The sequence below is a fragment of the Lacerta agilis genome, chromosome 5, assembly GCF_009819535.1.
Source record: "Lacerta agilis isolate rLacAgi1 chromosome 5, rLacAgi1.pri, whole genome shotgun sequence".
Taxonomy (NCBI): domain Eukaryota; kingdom Metazoa; phylum Chordata; class Lepidosauria; order Squamata; family Lacertidae; genus Lacerta; species Lacerta agilis.
In genome coordinates this window covers 23,085,596-23,107,801 of record NC_046316.1, presented here as the reverse complement: position 1 = coordinate 23,107,801, position 22,206 = coordinate 23,085,596, and the positions used below count along the sequence as shown (strand labels likewise).

Here is a 22,206-nt window from a genome sequence, read left to right as displayed (position 1 = left end):
GTTTTCTAACAATGCCTGTTTGTTCTGCACGTATTTTTAGAGTGGTTTAACTCCACTGCATGTCGCGGCACATTACGATAATCAGAAAGTGGCACTGCTTCTCTTGGACCAGGGAGCCTCACCTCACGCCTCTGCAAAGGTACCCGTGCTTGCTCTGTGGGATGAAGGACCAGATAGTTAGCTTTTATGCAGCCATTCCACAGCATCCGTTCCACGTTCCTTCCTTTCGACACATTGCCATGTACCCTACTAACTCTGATCAGGAACAGTCTACATACTTCCAGATGCAGAAGTTGTTAGAAAAATATTTGACAGTAGCATAAGGGACTTTGCTGAAAACATTCTTCTCTGATGGTCACACAGCCATAATGAGAAGATCCTATGGGTGTTACTTAAAATCCTCCATTAAGGAGAGGGAAGGATAGATATCCCCATTATGTATCTCCCTAACTTGGGTTTGAAACTTGTAATCTTCCATTCAGTTCAGACATCAGCTCAAAATACTGGGGGGGGGGCCTTCCCATAAACTTCTAACCAATAATAATAATATCACAAGCACAAACTAAATTCAAATCCTCTTTTTTGCATGGCAGCAGTACAGAATGAGACCGCCACATCCACATCAGTCTGAAAGCTTTGTGAAATAACTGGGTTGTATTTCACTAACTTTTACTTGGTGTAGATGCACTGCAATTAATGGACCTAGTTTAGCCAAGCTCATTAATTTCAGTGGGTCTGTTCTGTGTAAAATATGGTGGCGTACAGCCCAACATGTCCTAGAGATTAGGCCTGATGAGCCTTCCTGAGAATGGCTTCACACAGATATGGGTGCCATTGCTTGGTGTATCAGGTGTCCCAGGGAACATCTTTATATCTTCATAGTACCTCAGCAAAGAGACCTTCCTCTTCTCAGGTTAAAGCACAGATGAGGAATCTGTACCTTTCCAGGTGTTTCAACAATTCCCACCCACCCCGATTATTGACCATGCTGGCCAGACTTGACAGGAGTTGGAGACCAACATTTGGAACATTTGGAAGACTACAAGTTTCCCTTGCTGGGTTAAAGGGACATTAATATATTAACCTAACTGGGAATCCCAGGAGTCTGATAGTGATGGAGAGGAAGAGTACTTGAGGGAGCCTTAGCCCTGATCCTGAGCTGGACATTATTTTATCTCACAGCGTCAGGAAAGTCCTACTTTATCGTAGACGCTGGTTCTCCCTGCATCATTCCTTCCTGCAAGGAGGAGAGCATGAGGGAAGTATGAAAAGAATGTGACAATACCCAAAGCCCCAATTCCTGATCTTTTCTACTTCCTGCCACCCAGTTTCCTAGTTGAGGGCAAAATGTCACCTGAACAGGCTGCTTTTCTGCATATATTTTGTTTATCCTTAATCCTTATGTCGGGGGAAAGGGAAGTTAAGCTGATGAAAAACGAGGTAAGACCCTTGCATGATTGTTGTCTTTTTCACCGGCATCTATGTGGCATCATAAATGTGTGTGGACTGCCTAGAAATTGAAAACAAACAAACAATGCACATACCATTTTAGAGCAAACCTGGCAAAATGCTGTTACGGATTTCTGTGCGTGGTGTAATTTGGGAGATTGGTGCTTTAAAAAAAAATCAGATCACATAAAGTGATAATTGGAGTCAGGAAAGAGGCTACATGACTGCCTCCCTGCATCTCTTATTTTTCATGTTTTTCTCATGCTCTCCAATGTGTGTTTGCTTGGAAGTGTTTGACTGGTCTTACTCCCCCTAATGGGCACAGGATTGTAGTCTTAGTCTGATCACAACTGAAGAAGAGGCAGCACCGTTTTGATTAAAGAGGTGCCGTATATTTTAGAAACCCCACTGAAATGTTTTGCTTGAGAATTCTCGTGACTCTCTAAGGCAGGTCAGACTGAAAAATGCTCAGGTAGCAAAAGGCTTTTCTGAAAGGTGCTATTAAGCTTTGGTGAATCTGATGGGGGAAGACTAGGGCTGCCTCCAAGTTGGGGGTGGGGACAAAGTGTCCTTAGCGTGGTGCCCTCCCATGTCCTTACTGGGCACGAAATCAGGTAAGTGCTACAAAGAACACCAGGAAGTTGCAAGGGAGGAAGCTGGTGCTTTAATTCCCGGTGTAGTGTTTCTCAGTCTTGGGCACTAGGGAAGTGTTCAGATGATGGCTCATTCAGCCACTCACTGCAGCAGCCTCACAATCCCTGCAGCAATGAGTGGGTGGCAATGGAGAAAAATTATGAAAATGGTCCACCCACCCAAGTGCACTGAACTGGCTGGCTGGGCCCCTTGCAGAATTTTCTTTTTCCTTGCTGCTCAGCATCAAGAAGTCAACTGGGCAGCTGCAACGAAGGAGGGTGGGAGAGAACTTTTGCTTTAATCCCTCCCTAATTGGAGCAAGGCTACATCAGGGACATTGGGGAGGGATTAAAAATAAAAATGGCAGCTCACTCCTTTGCAGCAGCTGCTCTTGGTGTTGGGTGGGAAGGGGCTATGCTGCTGCTTGTGCTTTTTAAGGGGCACAACCAGTCCAGTACACGGGCAATGGTGATGGGACTTGCTGGGGTCTCAGTCCCCTGGTGCCTGCCTGGAGATGCTATGTGCTGACACCGGACCTGGAAAAGACAGTTGTGATCAGTACTCAAGCAGTCTTACAGGTTCATAGGCTCCAGAGCCATGATTTCTATACATGTGGACCTAGCGAGCCAGCCTAAGAACCTGATAGTGCGGAAAGGCTGGATGGTGCTGTGGTTAGGAATGTTGAACTGGGGCCCATATCCAAATCCCCACCTAAGCATGAAGCTTGTGCAAGGCCATAGGGGTCTTTCTACACCAGGGATGAGAAACCTGTGTCCCTCTCCCCATGTGTCTTTGGACTTCTGGCTGCCATTAGCCAGTCTGGCCAATAACCAGGGATGATGAGAGTTGGGAGTCCAACAAGGGTCAAAGGTTCCCCATTTTGTTCTACAGAGATGCATTCATTTACAATGCATGTGTTTAGGGGTTTTTGACCCTCCTGGACAAATGGAGGCAAGGCTGCTTTGTAAAGTGATGGATTGCAGGGTAATGCAAAAATGAGTGATTAAGAATGCAGGGTAAAACAGTAATCAAACTGTACTCATTTGCCCACCATATTTAAAATGAATTAGGCTGGGTATATAAATTCTTCCTTCTCTGGAACAGAGCTCTCCACTTTCCAAGATGTATTTTAAGACGATGAAAAATTGCATTAAAAAAAACAAAACCCCTTTGGACTGCCTGCCAGTGGATGATTAAATGCATAGATGTCAGATCCTCTTGCATGAGCAGAGACGAAAGAGATCATGGAGGGAAATCATAGTATAAGCTGTGGGTCAGTTATTATGCATTGGAAAGGCAAGGCAAGTCAAATTCATGCAGAAAGCTTGAAGCATCAGTGGGGCCTCGTTGTATGGGAAATACGCCTTTGCCATGCCTTGGGAAATAAATTGGGCTGGCTTCCAAATATTTAGCATTGTGGTGCAATGATATGAAATAATACAACTTAAGCACACTCTTTATATAGGGGACAGAATGCTGACCCAGTTTAGTGCTGAAAGCAGCTAAGCTGAGGAAGAAGAGTGCGCCTCCTTCCCCAGGAGCAGGGGCTGCCCTTGCTCCCAGTGCCAGTGGGTCTCTGAGACCCAGAATGATTACATTACAGGCTTGAAAGAGAACCAGAAATTATAGATCGGGTCACCGGAGTCACTCGTCTCTTACCAAATGGGTTAGCAGCTGCCACTTTGGCGTTTCGGTGCCTGCCAAGAGGCTTCCTGGAACAAGACATGTTTCGACACGTGAGCCATAGAAGTGAACCAAACCGAGCACCGTCACTTTTGGGATTAATAATTGCCTCCCTGCTCCCCCACTGCCTTAGGCTGCATGTTGTGCAGTCAGATGAGAAATTGCATGGGGATGGCAGATGACTTCCTATTAGACATTAAGGCTGATAAGAAAATGTGCAATTGCTGTCATTGAAATGGACTCACTCACTAGGGCTTTACTCTCTTTGTCACTCTTGCTGGTTTGCCTCTCTCTTTCTCCTCTTTAACCATTTCTTCTCACTTGATCCATTAAAACAATATTGCTGAAATGCCATTCAGGCAACCATCAAACTAATAGCCACATGAGTCACATGCCGGTCTTTTCATCTACCCGAGAGCCGCAAAACACACGCCAGTCTTATGCTTACACCACATCGTAATACATTTGTTTACTTAGAAGGTGCTAGAAGGTGCCATGTTGCTATGAAATGCCCATCGGCTTACCTTGGGTGCCTTTCCTTTCAAATTGTCCCTTATCACTCATACATATACCTTACTGGTACTCTCTTGTTTTTCCTCTTCTTACCTCAACAACCTGTTTCAGAAGGAAAACTTCAAACTAGAAATAGTTTCTGATATTAATTGTTTTCCTGTTGATAAAATTAAGGTTTTATTGTAGTGTGTGTACCTTTGTGAATGCAGTCAAATAAGCTGCAGGGTAGAACTGCTTTAAACAATTTGAAAAACAAACAGAAAGTGAAGAGTCTTCAGGATAAACTCTGGAATTCTGGAAGACCTGTACTATAGGCCATCCTCACAAATCATTCTTTCCCTTACAAGCAACCGTAAGCCTGTCCTCAAGCTTGGACATGGGTTCACATCTATCCACTCTTTGATAGATTCTGGCCTTCAGAGACATAATCTAGACAGCATGAGAGCCAGTGTGGGTAGTGGTTAAGAGCGGTAGACTCGTAATCTGGTGAACCGGGTTCGTGTCTCCGCTCCTCCACATGCAGCTGGTGGGTGACCTTGGGCTAGTCACACTTCTTTGAAGTCTCTCAGCCCCACTCACCTCACAGAGTGTTTGTTGTGGGGGAGGAAGGGAAAGGAGAATGTTAGCCGCTTTGAGACTCCTTCGGATAATGATAAAGCGGGGTATCAAATCCAAACTCTTCTTCTTCTTCTAACTCTCCACCTTACTGCACCAGTTGAGCAGCATGAGGAAGTGGGACTTTCCATTATATTGCTGAGGTGGTCTTGGGCTAGTGGCCCCCCACTAACCTTCTCAAGGATTGTGTTTCGGTCTCTCCGAATATTGCCAGTAGTCTGTACCTTCTAGTCCACATTTTTGGGCCTCGTTGATCATACTAGGCCAACTCTTCTGCCTCCATGTAGTTGTGGGATCCGGTTCCTTCCTTCAGATTTCATTTTGCAAGGGCAGCTTGGTAGGAAAGAGATGAGGACAAACCTTGTGCTTGAGGATTCCTCATTACCTGAGCTGACTGGAATAATAAGGAAATCAGTAAATAGCTATTTTATGGGATTCTGCAAGTGATATGTTACCATATCAATGGTATTATATTATTTCTTTTACATGAGAGGATTATTATTATTATTATTATTTGGTAAAAAAGAAGAAAACCCTTTGTCCTGGTCTCTGTGAGCATATTATGCAAGAAATCCTAAAGATTGGTCATGTGAAATAGAGGTGTGTTGTTGTTGTTTTTTAAAATAAAATACAAGCAGTCATGAGACTTGAGGGAAAGTTAGTATTCCTAGCATTTTATGAATGAGCCGATGACCCAAATATTTTGTTGTTGTTGTTGTTTTGCACTGGCAGAATGGTTACACACCACTTCACATAGCTTCCAAGAAGAACCAGATGGATATAGCAACCACGTTACTGGAATATGGTGCCGATGCGAATGCTGTGACCAGGCAGGGCATTGCTCCTGTGCATCTTGCCTCCCAGGAGGGCCATGTGGACATGGTGTCATTGCTTCTCACCAGAAATGCTAATGTGAATCTTAGCAACAAGGTATGTTTTCTTCTTTGTGTGCTCTAGTTTCCCAGCCTTGGGCCTCCAGCTCTTTTTGGAACTACAATTCCCATCAACCCTTGCTAGCAGGACCAGTGATCAGGGATTATGGGAATTGTAGTCCCAAAACAGCTGGAGACCCAAGGTTAGGGAAACACTGCTGGGTGGGGGGAAATGCAGGAGATGTTGCCAGACTCCCAAGTTCCCATTGGTCCCAGCCAGCATAGCCAATGGTTATTATGGGTAATGAGAGCTCCAATCCAGTAACATCTGAGGAGGACATAGGTGACTTACAAATATGGAGTGTATGTGACAGGAAACCTCTATTAAATATGATTGTGTGGGGCAAATGGCAACTCACTACTCCTTAGGCAGCTCTATATACAACCTTTATAGGTGCCTCCTCTCCAAAGAAGTCAGGAAGCAATATAGGAACCCTTGGTACAGAGCTTTCCCCTATCCTGCTATCACTACTGTGAATCAACTTGGTTTCTGATTGTGCTGCAAGTCCAGAAAATGAAGCCCAAAAGTGCAGTTGGTATGTTTCATTTGCACAAGAAGAGAGTTATCTGCAAATTGTCCCCACCTTGTTCCCTTGCTTACTTGCCTGTTCATGCAAGCGCTGGCTTTGACTTCCTGGTGGCTTGTAAACAGTATGTGCAAGTGCTGTCTCTGCTGCAGTGTGTTTTAAAGCATTTTGTTTGTGCACCTGCAGAACAGTGCTCAGTTCAACCACCCAGGCAGCGCACTGAATAGAGAAATCATTTTGAAAATGCTCAGCCAGACCCTGAATGACTTTGAAAATCTATTTGTGTTTCTTCTCTCTGCACTCCTCCCAGTGGTGTTTTAAATACATGATGTGAATCTAACCTCAATTTTCCTGTTGTCTATCCAGAGGGTATTGTCTATTGGGCAGTATACGTTCTGACAACTTTTGAAGAGGGGAAACCCTTTTTGCTAGGGTTTGTTATTGGAGAGGGATGATGTTGTATGGTACCACCCAAAAAAGAAGTATAATACTGTGTTTGGCATCGATACTATCTCAAGTATTTATTTATTGGCAATATTTAGGTATTCATTTATACAGTACTTAGTGCAAAAACAGACTTTTACAAACTTTGAACTATAACCATCCAGAATTAAAATGCACAATAAAACAATCCAATTAAAACTTTAAAAAAATAACCATCCATGATTCAATTATGCAATAAAATAGCACAGCGTTTAGAACAGGAAGCTCAGGTTGAGTGATCAAAGGAATGCCTGTGTAAACAGGTGCAACTTCAAAAGCCAGCAAAATGTATATTGCCCAGTCGACAATACCCTCTGGATAGTTAACAATAAAAGCTGAAAACCATTAAAAAAAAATCGACAAGAGCTCTGAAAATTTAACAGAGCAAGGTCAATCACAGTACAAAACTGGATGAATAAAACCAGCAACAGCAAAACTTAAATTAGCACAGGAGAGCTAAAAACACTGGAGATCTTAAAATGATCTTAGAATGCCTGGGAAAGTGAAAATTTATTCACCGGGCACCGAAAAGGCCATAGGAGTACTTCTTGGAGAGGAGGTATGGACAGGAACAGCGTCAGAGCTTACTAGACGTGCATTGTCTTTCTTCACTGCCTATTCATGCAATGCTTCAATCTTAATGAGCTCCCTGTTCCATTATTATTCCAACTAGGTAGCATTCTTGGTTAGATTCTTGGAGCGTTTCCACACAGAAGTTTACAATGTGCTTATATATTGCTAACTACATATTGAAGTTTTCCACTGCATCCATCCTCATGCAAACACCTTTCCCATATTATTTTCCTATTTAATCTGGATTTATGGTTTCCACAAAAAATCCAGTGAGTTTAAAAAAGTGTGCAAATCCAAATTAAATTTGGGGGGAATTGTGCAATTTCAACAGTGACGTGTGGATGCTGTGCAAAACAAGCAGCAGCAAGTTCACAATGAAACTGCCTTGTGGAGATTACCTGCTCTTTGATAAAGCTACTGAGTATTACGTTGCCATGAATATTCATCAAGGTTTGGTGGCCTGTGTGTTTATTTCACATTTGTTGGAAAGTTTGCCCTGACTTAATTAAAGCAAAGAGGAAAGGGTGGGTGTTGTGACACAACTTTTGAAATATCAGGCTGTGTGCTTGTATTATGTTTCTATAGACGTTTGTATATGTTTGTGTTTGCCTAAAAAGCTTAGGTTAAGCACATTTCAAATCAACATGTCAAAACTCAGGGAAGGGGAGACCTTGCTTTTGCCTGAACAAAATTGGGATGTTTTTATTTCTAACCAGCTTGAATTGGCAGCAAGTCTAATTCAGAAAACCGTGTTAAGGTGTGAGCCGCCTGGACGATGTTCAGTTTAACAGGAGGGACTTGGGTCTGTGAGAAAAGAGCTTTGTCAACAAATTTACTGCTTAAGTCCACATCTTAAATCATCTGTCACTTTCTGCTCTGTCACATACATTGTCAGCAAAGCTCAGCAAGTCCACAGTGGGGTAGCAGAGAGACACAAAGTACCAGATCTTAAAAATGACCAGCACTGCTGAGTTGACGAGGGAACGAATCTAATCTTTGAACATTCAAAAAACACTTTTCTATATGCTAGGTTGTGGCTAGCTGCAAGACTCTGGACATGAATTGCAATGCTCTTGACTAGCCTCCTACAGAACAGGTTAAATAGTGAGAAGAAATAAACTTTGAGGTTTTTAATGATGGACTAGCAGGGTGTCGTAGTGCATTTTATTCCAACGGTACACAAAAATAACATCCCTTTTATGAAGTAACAGTGACTGGTACACTGATGTGAGTCTGCTCATTTGTTACTCATTTGTAACCTGTAATGGGGCGTGTTTAATACAGTGGAACATCAATTTTTGAATGTAGCCCATTCCGGAAGACCGTTTGAGTTCGAAACGTTCAAAACCGAAAACTCAGTACTCAGTACAATAGGGAAACTCAAAACGGAAGCCGCACGGCATGTTCGACTTCCGAAAAGTGTTCGAAAACTGAAGCAGTTACTTCCAGGTTTTTGGTGTTTGAGTTCCGAAACGTTCGTCGACGGAGACGTTCGAAAACCAAGGTTCCATATATTGTAAATTGTTGGCATATCACAGGGACATTTTCTGCTAAGCCAGGCACCCCCAAACTCGGCCCTCCAGATGTTTTGGGACTACAGTTCCCATCATCCCTGACATCTGGTCCTGTTAGCTAGGGATGGTGGGAATTGTGGTCCCAAAACATCTGGAGGGCCAAGTTTGGGGGTGCCTGTGCTAAGCGCAGGGAGAGACCAAAAGTCTTGTTGCACATCAGAATTTGATTCCAGGTGGTTGGACTAGATGATCCTCATGGTCCCTTCCAACTCTGCAGTCCTATGATTCTGTGATGCCAAGAGTCCCTTCTGTAAGAAGCTAATTTGCTGTGTCTGATTTACAGAGTGGCTTGACTCCACTCCACCTGGCTGCACAAGAAGACCGAGTCAACGTGGCTGAGGTCCTCGTTAACCAAGGTGCTGTCGTGGATGCACCCACCAAGGTATGCTTTCTTTGAGATGTCAGGTCTTTAAATACTCCTATAGGAGAAGAAAGTGAAGGAAAACAAAGTGATTGGCCTGCAACAAATACCTCTCATCTCCTCACCTCCCCCCCAAAAAAAACAATTTTTGAGGTCCCCCCCCAATAAATTTTTATTGAAGCTTTTTATTAAAGCTAATAGAAAGAAAACTGAGAAAGAAAGAAAAAAAACCCCTCTCAGAGTTAGATCTTTACCCTTGTCTCACACGAAAGGGGTGGAAACAGGAGCATAGTGTGGGGACCATAACCCCAGGCACATGATTTTGAGGGCACCCCCATAGAGGGATCTCCATCCTGCCCTGCATGCTGCCAGGGGTCTCTGGGCCCTGGGGCCCAGTCTTGCCTTGCCACTGCACTCATAGCCCCCTCACTGAATAGCCACCAGGCGAGTGTTGGGAGGATGCACCCACCAAGGACCTCTTTGGTCGGCTGGGCTTTCCCCCTGCACAGGTGGGCAGGCACCACAGTGTGGCCCTGTGAGCCCTCCATGCCCCACGCCCATCCTGGAGCATCAGCAAGGGCTGGGATGGTGCTGCAAATTTCGTCCGCCCTCCCCCCACCGTAACTGTGAGTGTACTCGTGTACCCCAGGTGCCAGCAAAGGATGCAACACCCCTGGGTGGACCCTCCCAGCTCTCACCTGGGAGCTTCCCTTTCTTCTGCCACCCACTCACCCTGAGAGATCTTCCCTTCCCCGACTCTCACACAGGGCCCTTCATTAACCATCTGTCACCTTCATGTGCGTACAATCCCTTCAGTGACCCAGAGTAGAGGACACCGAATGAAATAATAACAAAATAAACAGAAGCAGAAATGAAGCAAGTGGGGGGAAAGAGGAGAAGGAAACGGGGAGATAAAGCTCGGATGTGCTACAAGCATCATGATCAGTTCTCACGACACATCCCAGGAATAAACCTTGTGTCTCCCTTTTGTTAATTCTCACGCCATCCTGCAAGGGTTTTTCTCTTCCTTTTTCTGTTGAAGAAGCAAAAAAAAATGTGTCTTGCCGGATGCTGGGTAGCTGGCTAGACAGACTGGCCATCTGCGGGGAGCAGCATGTGTGGTCTCACAGCCCTGCTGTTTAGAGAGGGACCAGGGACCCGTCTCCTGACATTTTAGCAGACAGCAGCGCCAGACCTGGCTAGGCTGACATTCTAATGAAAGAGTTGTCAGACTCTTGACTACGGGGAGGGGGGGGGAGTGCACGCTACAGTAATAATTACCTGCCCTTGTACTCTTATCAAAGGTTAGGAAGCCAATTATTGACTCATAAAACTCAATGACATTGCTATTAGCCTGCAGTAGCAAAATTCATGGATGCGGGAAGAGAGAGAGAGAGAGAGAACAAAAATAACTTAGCTATGCCAGTTAACTTCATGTTTAGCCACAAGTAAGTTGTCATGGTCCATTTTGGGATGAGAACTATTCTTGGGTCAACCCTCCCCCTCTTTTGTGATGTATGTAGGATGAAGCCTGTAATTGGTTTAATAGGTGGGGGAATTGGCTAAGGTAGAAATCATACATTCACTTTAATAACAGCAAGCCTGCCTTGTGAATAAGTAGGGGATAGGATAGAGCCATAAGGCCATATTTGGTGGGGATACATTTCGAGCTTTGAGGCAGCAAACTAAGGTCACAGTTGTGGGTTTGTAAAGGTTATTTTCATTCTGGAGTGGCATTTGGAGAGGAATATAAAATATTAAAGGCCACCTTTCCTTCTAGGAATCACCAGCAATTTTCATTGTAATGGTCATTTAACCCGCATTTCCTTCAATATTTCAAAAAGGTGCCTATATTGAGGCATTGGTGATATGAAAATAATATTTTAAATTTATAGATTAATTGAACGTGCTTCATTTTAAAATCCCCTGAAGGTGGATTAAATGTTTTAGCCGGGTTTGTAGATTCTTTTTATATTGTTGCATTATTATTATTTTTAGAATTTAGTGATTGTGTTATTGTTTGATTTCTGTCGTTTTACACCACTTTGGGTGTCGTTTTTGCAAGAACCACATGAATAAATAAACGAAGCCCCATAATGGCATTTCTGTTTTCTGGTAGGTTTTGTGCAGAACCTTGATGGCAAAGGAATTTGTCTGATCAGACTTCCTGAAACAGGAACTTGTCAAAGCTCCCCTCTCCTCCCTCCCTCCTTTTCTGCACTATATGTGTTCAGTAAAACACATAAAGGAAGGGCAGCTATTTCAGGTTTATGGTCTCTGAAACCAGAAGAGTCTGTAGCTTAATTAGAGGCTTGGATGACACTGTTTGCTTGTTTAGTGCTCATATTTGGGCCTTAGTATCTGACTGCAGCAGCAAAAACAGCTTGAGGATCAACCTACAGAGCAAGCAACATCATATCTCAAGTTGTTTGGATTTTTAATACCTTCTCGAAGTATAGAACACTGCTGAGATACCTTGTGCTATTTTTATTGCATGCTTTTGTGCAACACTGGTGTTTATTTTTCCATAGAATTTTGGAACTGTTTGCTTGGGGTGGAATGAAGCAATGAAGACTTGAATCTTTTACTGGTACAGCCTCTGTGCAGTCAGTTTAACAAACTGGAAATGCTGACGAGTGTCTGCCAGAGAATTAGAATAGTCAGAGTTGCTTGGGGACAAGTGATAATTAAATCTATCCTGTGTTTGCAGCCTAGACGTGTTGATAGGCACATACAATGTTCTGTTGTCTAGGCCAATATTATTTATGGCTCTTGAACTTAGCTGCAGGTAGATCTTGGGACCATGAAAGTAGAAATGGTTTGAATAACTTTTAAAAAGCGAATAGCAGGTATTGGGCCCATATCAAGATCCTGACTGAAGTGTCTTTAATGGTTTGCACCCATTGGTGGCCCAAATTCAGACTGGGGGTCTGGTAGCTGCTATTTGCATTGGAATAAAAGACCTATTGTCCTCCAGATGTTGCAGGACTACAGATCCCCTCATCTCGGCCCATTGCCCATGCTGTCTGGGGCTAATGGGAGTTGGAGTGCAACAACATCTGTAGGGCACCATGTTGTTTCTCCCTGCTTTAAAGAATACTGACGAAGCATACTCAAAACATAATGGGTGGGGTGCGGGGAGAGAATTGCCCAAGCTACTACATATTCTTCTTTGGCTGTGTAAGGGGGGAAATCTGCCAGCTGGCATCTTCCTCAAGAACTTCACAGGGTGCACATCTGCTTTAAGGAAATCAAGAAATTAGTTTAAACAGAAGTGCCTCTTGAACGTAAAGCAATTTGGCAACAAAGTACATGTAGTCAAAGGCTATTTTCTTTACTTCTCTACCGACCGAGCAGGAAGCCTGGGAATTGACTTTTTATCTTACTGTTTTGACACAGTATAACAATTGCGGATGCCGGTCTGTTTGGTAGACTTTTGATTACTCTGCATTAACTTCATCCATGGAGTATAGACTATATTGTCAGCACTCGTTAGCTTATGTTTTCCTGATGGCCATTCTACATCAGAAGGCTTCTGATGCAGGACGACATGGTTGTGGCCATGAGGAAGCTTTGGAATATATCTTCTAAGGTAGCCCTCTGCTGCTTCAGCCTTTAGTAGAAGGGTCAGAGTTCAGAATAGGACTGCATAGCTTTGCTCTTTGGTTAGCAGGTGCCAGTTTCGCTCTCAGGGAGGCAACCTGAACCATTGAAGGAGAGAGATGAAGTTGTGTTGCCATCCTTCTGCTCTTCAGTGAGCCTTCCTCTTTGCCTTTTAATTATGAGTAATAGAGTGTTTTTTATGTTGTAATTTTATTTTGTGAACTGCCCTGAGATCTACAGATGAAGGGCTGTATACAGATTTAATAAATGATGATGATGATAACCATACTTCAGTCTTTAGACCAGTGTTTCCCAAACTTCTGCTTGCTGAAGCACATTCAAATTAAAATTGAGGTGCGCTTCACTCTTACGCCCCAAAGCGTTCACTTTTAGAATGTGCTAAGAAAAAGCACTGCTCACCTTTTCCAAAGTACACACACATGCACGCTGAAATATCCATTTCAAAGCAGAGATCTAGAGAGCCACAGGCACAATGCAGAAAACCAAGAGCTTTAGCGAAACAGACTAAAACTACAGCATTACGCTGATATTTATTTTTGATAAATAGCATTTGGTGATCCAGGATTTAGGTGTGACATGACTGGACCTAATGGTCAGGGGTCCCTTTGTTGTTGTTGTTGTTGTTCAGTCGTTCAGTCGTGTCCGACTCTTCGTGACCCCATGGACCAGAGCACGCCAGGCACGCCTATCCTTCACTGCCTCCCGCAGTTTGGCCAAACTCATGTTAGTAGCTTCGAGAACACTGTCCAACCATCTCATCCTCTGTCGTCCCCTTCTCCTTGTGCCCTCCATCTTTCCCAACATCAGGGTCTTTTCTAGGGAGTCTTCTCTTCTCATGAGGTGGCCAAAGTACTGGAGCCTCAACTTCAGGATCTGTCCTTCTAGTGAGCACTCAGGGCTGATTTCTTTGAGAATGGATAGGTTTGATCTTCTTGCAGTCCATGGGACTCTCAAGAGTCTCCTCCAGCACCATAATTCAAAAGCATCAATTCTTCGGCGATCAGCCTTCTTTATGGTCCAGCTCTCACTTCCGTACATTACTACTGGGAAAACCATAGCTTTAACTATACGGACCTTTGTCGGCAAGGTGATGTCTTTGCTTTTTAAGATGTTGTCTAGGTTTGTCATTGCTTTTCTCCCAAGAAGCAGGCGTCTTCTAATTTCGTGACTGCTGTCACCATCTGCAGTGATCATGGAACCCAAGAAAGTGAAATCTCTCACTGCCTCCATTTCTTCCCCTTCTATTTGCCAGGAGGTGATGGGACCAGTGGCCATGATCTTAGTTTTTTTGATGTTGAGCTTCAGACCATATTTAGCGCTCTCCTCTTTCACCCTCATTAAAAGGTTCTTTAATTCCTCCTCACTTTCTGCCATCAGGGTAGTATCATCAGCATATCTGAGGTTGTTGATATTTTTTCCGGCAATCTTAATTCCGGTTTGGGATTCATCCAGTCCAGCCTTTCGCATGATGAATTCTGCATATAAGTTAAATAAGCAGGGAGACAATATACAGCCTTGTCGTACTCCTTTCCCAATTTTGAACCAATCAGTTGTTCCATATCCAGTTCTAACTGTAGCTTCTTGTCCCACATAGAGATTTCTCAGGAGACAAATGAGGTGATCCGGCACTCCCATTTCTTTAAGAACTTGCCATAGTTTGCTGTGGTCGACACAGTCAAATGCTTTTGCGTAGTCAATGAAGCAGAAGTAGATGTTTTTCTGGAACTCTCTAGCTTTCTCCATAATCCAGCGCATGTTTGCAATTTGGTCTCTGGTTCCTCTGCCCCTTCGAAATCCAGCTTGCACTTCTGGGAGTTCTCGGTCCACATACTGCTTAAGCCTGCCTTGTAGAATTTTAAGCATAACCTTGCTAGCGTGTGAAATGAGTGCAATTGTGCGGTAGTTGGAGCATTCTTTGGCACTGCCCTTCTTTGGGATTGGGATGTAGACTGATCTTCTCCAATCCTCTGGCCACTGCTGAGTTTTCCAAATTTGCTGGCATATTGAGTGTAGCACCTTAACAGCATCATCTTTTAAAATTTTAAATAGTTCCGCTGGAATATCATCACTTCCACTGGCCTTGTTGTTAGCGAGGCTTTCTAAGGCCCATTTGACTTCACTCTCCAGGATGTCTGGCTCAAGGTCAGCAACCACATTACCTGGGGTGTATGAGACCTCCATATCTTTCTGGTATAATTCCTCTGTGTATTCTTGCCACCTCTTCTTGATGTCTTCTGCTTCTGTTAGGTCCTTTCCACTTTTGTCCTTAATTGTGGTAATCTTTGTACGAAATGTTCCTTTCATATCTCCAATTTTCTTGAACAAATCTCTGGTTTTTCCCATTCTGTTATTTTCCTCTATTTCTTTGCATTGCTCGTTTAGAAAGGCCCTCTTGTCTCTTCTTGCTATTCTTTGGAAATCTGCATTCAATTTCCTGTATCTTTCACGATCTCCCTCGCATTTTGCTTGCCTTCTCTCCCCCGCTATTTGTAAGGCCTCATTGGACAGCCACTTTGCTTTCTTGCATTTCTTTTTCATTGGGATGGTTTTCGTTGCTGTCTCCTGTATAATGTTACGAGCCTCCATCCACAGTTCTTCAGGCACTCTATCCACCAAATCTAAATCCTTAAACCTGTTCTTCACTTCAACTGTGTATTCATAAGGAATTTGATTTAGATTGTATCTTACTGGCCCAGTGATTTTTCCTACTTTCTTCAGTTTAAGCTGGAATTTTGCTATAAGAAGCTGATGATCTGAGCCACAGTCAGCTCCAGGTCTTGTTTTTGCTGAGTGTATAGAGCTTCTCCATCTTTGGCTGCAGAGAATATAATCAATCTGATTTCGATGTTGCCCATCTGGTGATGTCCATGTGTAGAGTCGTCTTTTGTGTTGTTGGAAAAGAGTGTTTGTGATGACCAGCTTGTTCTCTTGACAGAACTCTATTAGCCTTTGCCCTGCTTCATTTTGAACTCCAAGGCCAAACTTGCCAGTTGTTCCTTTTATCTCTTGACTCCCTACTTTAGCATTCCAATCCCCTATAATGAGAAGAACATCCTTCTTTGGTGTCATTTCTATAAGGTGTTGTAAGTCTTCATAGAATTGATCAATTTCAGTTTCTTCAGCACTGGTAGTTGGTGCATAAACTTGGATTACTGTGATGTTAAAAGGTCTGCCTTGGATTCGTATCGAGATCATTCTATCATTTTTGAAATTGCATCCCAGTACAGCTTTCGCCACTCTTTTGTTGACTATGAGGGCCACTCCATTTCTTTTACGGGATTCCTGCCCACAGTAGTAGATATGATAGTCATCCGAACTGAATTCGCCCATTCCTGTCCATTTTAGTTCACTGATGCCTAGGATGTCAATGTTTATTCTTGCCATCTCATTTTTTACCACATCCAGCTTTCCAAGGTTCATGGTTCTTACATTCCAGGTTCCTATGCAATACTTTTCTTTACAGCATTGGACTTTCCTTTCGCTTCCAGGCATATCAGCAACTGTGCGTCCTTTCGGCTTTGGCCCAGCCGCTTCATCAGCTCTGGATCTACTTGTACTTGTCCTCCGCTCTTCCCCAGTAGCATATTGGACGCCTTCCGACCTGAGGGGCTCATCTTCCAGCGTCATATCTTTTATATGCCTGTTGTCTTTGTCCATGGAGTTTTCTTGGCAGGGATACTGGAGTGGCTTGCCAGTTCCTACTCCAGGTGGATCACGTTTGGTCCAAACTCTCCACTATGACCTGTCCATCTTGACCTGTCCATAGCTTCCTGAGTAATTCAAGCCCCTTCGCCACGACAAGGCAGTGATCCATGAAGGGGCAGGGGTCCCTTTACCTTTTTTATATTTGATGCACCTCTCTGCTTCGGAAAATAACCAGTTACACTGACCTTCTCGTGAACTGTCCCAGACATGCATTCTGAGTTGAACTCCACTAAGTAAGCAAGTTTCTTAAGAAAGGAAAGATTAATGTTATCTTGATGCAGGCTGATGAGGCAGGAAGAGATAATGGCTTTTAAGGATAATCTGCTGGTGCCTGTCACCACTAAAGCTCCTGGGGATATCCAAACAGACTCCTTGCCAAAACAGTTAACAATCTTGATTATATCAAGATAAACTTAAGCAGAGAACAGAGAGGTGGAAACTATAGTGTTGGTGAATAACAGTGTGAACTCCTTATCTTTTATTGCAATTCCCCCCCCCTGTTTTGTTTGTGGGGAAGAGATGCTTAAACTCCAATCATAAACACCCCCCTCCTGCCCCTGGTTTCCAATGCATAACTAATTGCGTAATAGCTGGAGTACCACAAAGGGGAAGCAAAGGCTCATGTACTGTAGTCCTAGCTGGGTTCAGTGCCAGGTTGGTCTGACTCCCCAGTGCCTCTTCCTCCTCTGCCTTCAACTCGTATGTGCACACTGCCTAATCAGACATAGTTCAGCCCTCTTTCTAGGCCTCTGCATGTCCAACAACCTTGTGCTGGTTTGTTGCTTTTAATAGACCCACCCACACTACAGTGAGATCAGCATTCAAACTACACTGTCCCTGCCGTCTGGCAACAGTTTTGTTCTGTGCAAAGTCCTTCCCACACAGCCATGACTGACAGTCCCTGGCTGCTGCTGTTGCTAGGAAAGCAGGAATCTGCTTACTGTCGGGAAGAAAGAGAGAGTTGAGCTTTGCACACGACAGCAACAGTCCGAGGACTGGTTCACACATGAATCACTTAATGACTGCATCATGACGCAGTGTCCTGGGTATGTATAGGAGCAATGACAGACCGGCGGCCGCCGCATGGATCTTTCAGAGAGTGTGTAGGAACTTTCTGTGGTGTGTCTGGAAAAGCAGAAAAAGCAACATGAATCTCTCATAAAGTCTGTCCATCCTTCTTGGGTGCTCAGCACAAAATGGGAGTTCACATGCCTCAAATACACTGACCAGAAAAATCCAGGGGGTGGAGGAGAACAAGGGCAGAGGGGCTGGGCCCCATGCGACATGAGTACACTGATTCTGCAGTACCCCTTGTTAGTGCAGCCCCCACCCACTCCTGTTGCTGATTAAAGGTGATCAGTAATCACTTTTAAGCTTGTTCTCATGCCACATCCTAGAGCTACCGTCTACCATTTCTACTCCAGAGCACCCATTTTCACAGCTGTAAGGGTCAGGCTACCTGCTACATGCAAGAACCTTCTTCTAAATGAGAAACAACCTTGGGAGGCTACAGTTTTCAGCAATCAAAGAAGACAATTTTCTCCCTGCTCCCCTCTACTTTTCCTCCAAAGGGAACCCTATTTCTGATTCTACAAGTGCATCTGGTGTCTTGTTTCGGCGGGGCATGGTGGAAGGAAGGCAGTTTCAAGTAGTAATTTTTTGAGTAGTAAAATGGCTGGCAGGGAAAGGTTTAATTACAACACAGACACACCCTGCTGCTGTTCCTTCCCTGACTGCTTTTCATTCAAAAAAAAAAAAATACATAAACAGCTGGGGTTTCGTTACACATACTTGTGTGCAAAATATTGATGGGATGAATACCTGGACAGAAGACTCTAACCTTGTACCCAGCCATATCACAGAGTAGATCATTCAGATCCTTGTGATGTGCAGTAATGGTAGTATTGACTGTTCAGAAAAGGAGTAGTCTGCTTTTTACAGTCAATTAGCGTGATACTACTGTTTTATAGTGTTCAGAAGACCCACACTAAAAATTCAGTGTCCCATTTTGGTGGTTGACATCAAACTTCCCCATTATTATATGAAAGCCCTGGCTTTGTTTCTCACGTTTGTTCCATCCTTCCTCCAAAGACCTCAGGGTTTTGAACATGGGCCTCCGTGTATGAAGTCCTGAAGTCTACCTGATACACAACACTGTGAGTGAGCGAGGTGGGATCTGTGAGAGTGCGCAGCAGGCCTTTCTTTGTTGTGGCTCCTCACCTGTTGAAGGCACAGCTCTGGGAGATGTGCCAAATGTCATGCCTCTACTCATTCCTATGTCCCATTAAAATGGTTAGCTTTCAGGAAACATTTGTTCTGACAGTTTCAGATCTTGATTATTATAATTGATATATTAATTGGTCTTAATGAGTTCTTATGACTCCTGCTGGTTTGTTTTTTTCCTTGTCTTCACCAAATGTTATTTTACCCTCCGTGCTTTATTGATTTGTATGTTGCATTGAATTTTGGTTTCGGTTTTTAAATTGGCAGGCATCTCAAAAGCGATTATGTGTACATGTCTTGCTGGACAGTTGGCAATGTATGAAGGTCAAAGCAAAAGCAAAATGCTTTAAAAAAAACAATGAACTTCAAAATGAAAATTAAAAAAACAAAACAAGGCAGACTCTGGCTTTTCTTCATGTGCCACTCGTTTTCATTATGAAAGGCAAATGTCTAGCTGTGTAGGAAGAAATGAAAACAAATTAAAGGCATAACCCCATCAAGCATGGGTGTAGCCAGGATTTATGTTGGGGGGGAGGCTTCATGTTGGGGGGGGGCAGAACATCAGTTAAGTATTTTTATTGATTTGGCTCCCCCCCCCAACTTGGCTTTGTCCATGCCATCAAGGACCCTGTGATGTTCATATTTTCTCTGTCCAGTTAAGGAGGCTTCCATAAGTGCATTACTTGGATCAGGAATTGTGGGCATCAAGCGAATACACGCGGGAATCAGTCTTTCCTCATCTCATTGCTTTCAGTGGTATTTGCATTCAAATGCCCATCTATATTCTGGTGCAATTTGTGGGAAAATACCTTTTTAAAGGACCAAAAAATGTTTTAAAATACATTTTGTTTTGCTTTTTAACAAAAAGAACTATTTTAAGTGTATTTTCCAGTTTCTGAAAAATACTTATAGCAAATAATCCCGATATACCACCCCAATAAGCATTCCATGCATATATGATTTAAATGATCCAATCAAACATTAAGCATGTTTTTACAACAGTTTAGTGTTGATTATAGCAGTTCTATTCTCAGTCTTGTCCCAGAGTGAGCTGTGGGTAGCTGGTGGCGAGGGGAGATCATTGTTCTTTCCCGTGTCTTGAATAAGCGTGAACCATAGTTTCAAAATTTTCTTCGGTCTTTGTGTTCCTTAGTGCTCTGTGTTAGTTTCTCCACAAGAGCTGTGTTCCGTAGTCTTTCTCACCTTGCCACTAGAGCTGGATTGGGGATGGGAGTCTATTAGAAACAAATGCATCATGTTACATTTTCAAAACACCTATTAATTCCTCTTTCTGCCTCTCTGTTTCTTTTGTGTGTTTTTTTACTTCTAGATGGGGTATACCCCGTTACATGTTGGCTGCCATTATGGAAACATAAAGATAGTTAATTTTCTCCTGCAGCAGTTTGCGAAAGTTAATGCCAAAACGAAGGTGAGATTCTACTCTTCTCTCATCCCCTGCCCTCCCACCCCTTTGTTTCCTTCCTTGGTTGTGTGTATGGAGCCTCCAGCTCCATTCTTTGTGGGCTTTTTTCTGCTTTGTCTCCTATTTAGAATGGCTACACCCCTCTGCACCAAGCAGCTCAACAGGGACACACCCATATAATCAACGTCCTGCTCCAGAATGGCGCATCACCCAATGAACTCACTGTGGTAAGAGAGATGTAAAAGAGATCACACTCGGCTTTTCTTGTCTATTCAATCGTTTCCCTTTGGCAGCTGCTGCTCCTCTGCTTTTTGAGGAATTATATTGGTTTTATAGAAGCGCAGTGAGGGGGGAAATGGGAATAGAATGGTACGGGGCACAGTAATTTTATATCTCAGCTAGGGGCAGTGGAATAACAGATAAAGCCCTATCTTCCTTCGTTTTTGCTCCACCAGCTCTACACCAGCCTAGCTGAGAGGATCTTGGGGCCATTAGATCCATGGTAGACCCTGATCCACCCTTGTATTCAGAGAAAGCAACCTTTAGCTTTTGAGAGCCAGTGTGGTATAGTGGTTAAGAGCGGTAGACTCATAATCTGGTGAACCGGGTTTGTGTCCCTGCTCCTCCACATGCAGCTGCTGGGTGCCCTTGGGCTAGTCACACTTCCCTGAAGTCTCTTAGCCCCACTCACCTCACAGAGTGGTTGTTGTGGGGGAGGGAAAGGAAAGGAGATTGTTAGCTGCTTTGAGACTCCTTAAGGTAAAGGTAAAGTGGGATATCAAATCCAAACTCTTCTTCTTCTTAGCTGTGCAACCCCACACAAATTCATATATAATGCTCATAAGCACCAATATGTTTTCTCTGCAACTTCACGCCCATGAAGTTTCTGGCCTTTATAAAATAAAGGTATTCACCAGGGAATCCTGATGCACATTGCACGATTACAAGCATGCATTGGTTCTTTGCACTCTGCGTTTTCTGCAGGGACCCAGGAGTGAGCTACTGGGGTAGCCAAGGCAAACACAGTCACTACATGAAGTGGCCCTCAGTCATTATGCTCCTTGCCTAATCTCCGTGATGAAAGTGTGGTGTCTGGTGAAACCTGGGGCATATGTATGCTACAAGCAGAAACTCATTCAGCAATAATTCATTCTTCCCAGGGAACTCTGGACATTGTAGTTTTGTGTAGAGGCCTGGGAGTTTTCAGTCCTCTCACCAAGCAGCCAGGATTCTTTGGTAGGAAGCTTTGACATTGTAGTGTGGATAAAGCTTCAGAAGGCTCCTGAAAAAGAATGTTCTGCTCATAACTGCCTTCTGCGTCACATTAAGGCTGTGTTTGCACTCCTGTTTACTGTGCACTCGCAGCATTTCTACTGCTGGGTTTTTAATCGGTGTTCACACAACGATATCCAAAATGTATATGTATCCTGTACTTTGTTATTAAATATTACCGTTTCATGCATTTTTTCCCCCAAACACCTTTGCGTAGGGTAAATACATCCCTGCCCCTGTCAACGCCCCCTGGTGGGTACACAGACAGTAACAAATCGGAAACTAAAAGCTATCCTGATGTGAACAGCAGGGGGAGGGGGAAGAGCTGTGAAATGCATGGCTGGGGAGAGAAACAACTTCCCTGTACTCTTAAGAATTGCATCCAGAGTGTCCCTTGGCTCTGCAGTTTGAATTTGCCACCTACTTACTGAGTTACTTGTACGTAACAGTTGCAAATTAAGCATTGAGATTATTACTTTGAGAACCAAACTGTCTGCAGTTCCAGCTAAATCTGAGCAGTGGACCATTTGCTTTGTGGGAAGCGCACGTTTTTCCGTTTGCCTCTTCTTCCAGTGGATTTCACAACTGGTTTTAGACAGTTTGCTGAGCATAAGCA

At 43.6% G+C, this 22,206-nt stretch overlaps 1 protein-coding gene and 1 long non-coding RNA gene across 45 annotated transcripts in view; one reads left to right on the top strand and one right to left on the bottom strand.

Moving 5' to 3' along the window:
* The window catches only part of ANK3 (ankyrin 3), a 218,221-nt gene that overhangs the window by 111,379 nt on the left and 84,636 nt on the right, over window positions 1-22,206 (top strand). For 40 of the 44 annotated variants that reach the window (XM_033148853.1, XM_033148859.1, XM_033148863.1 and 37 more), the window contains 5 exons: window positions 41-139; window positions 5,626-5,823; window positions 9,266-9,364; window positions 20,226-20,324; window positions 20,447-20,545. In XM_033148853.1, coding sequence (XP_033004744.1) covers window positions 41-139; window positions 5,626-5,823; window positions 9,266-9,364; window positions 20,226-20,324; window positions 20,447-20,545 — 594 coding nt within the window. The remainder of the gene's footprint in view (window positions 1-40; window positions 140-5,625; window positions 5,824-9,265; window positions 9,365-20,225; window positions 20,325-20,446; window positions 20,546-22,206) is intronic. The other 4 variants (XM_033148872.1, XM_033148884.1, XM_033148887.1 and 1 more) reach the window with 1 other exon arrangement.
* LOC117046676 lies at window positions 91-2,369 on the bottom strand. The gene is made up of 3 exons (XR_004426606.1): window positions 2,262-2,369; window positions 1,355-1,510; window positions 91-154 (listed from the first exon to the last, which is right to left on the bottom strand). It is a non-coding gene; the product is annotated as an uncharacterized LOC117046676 (long non-coding RNA).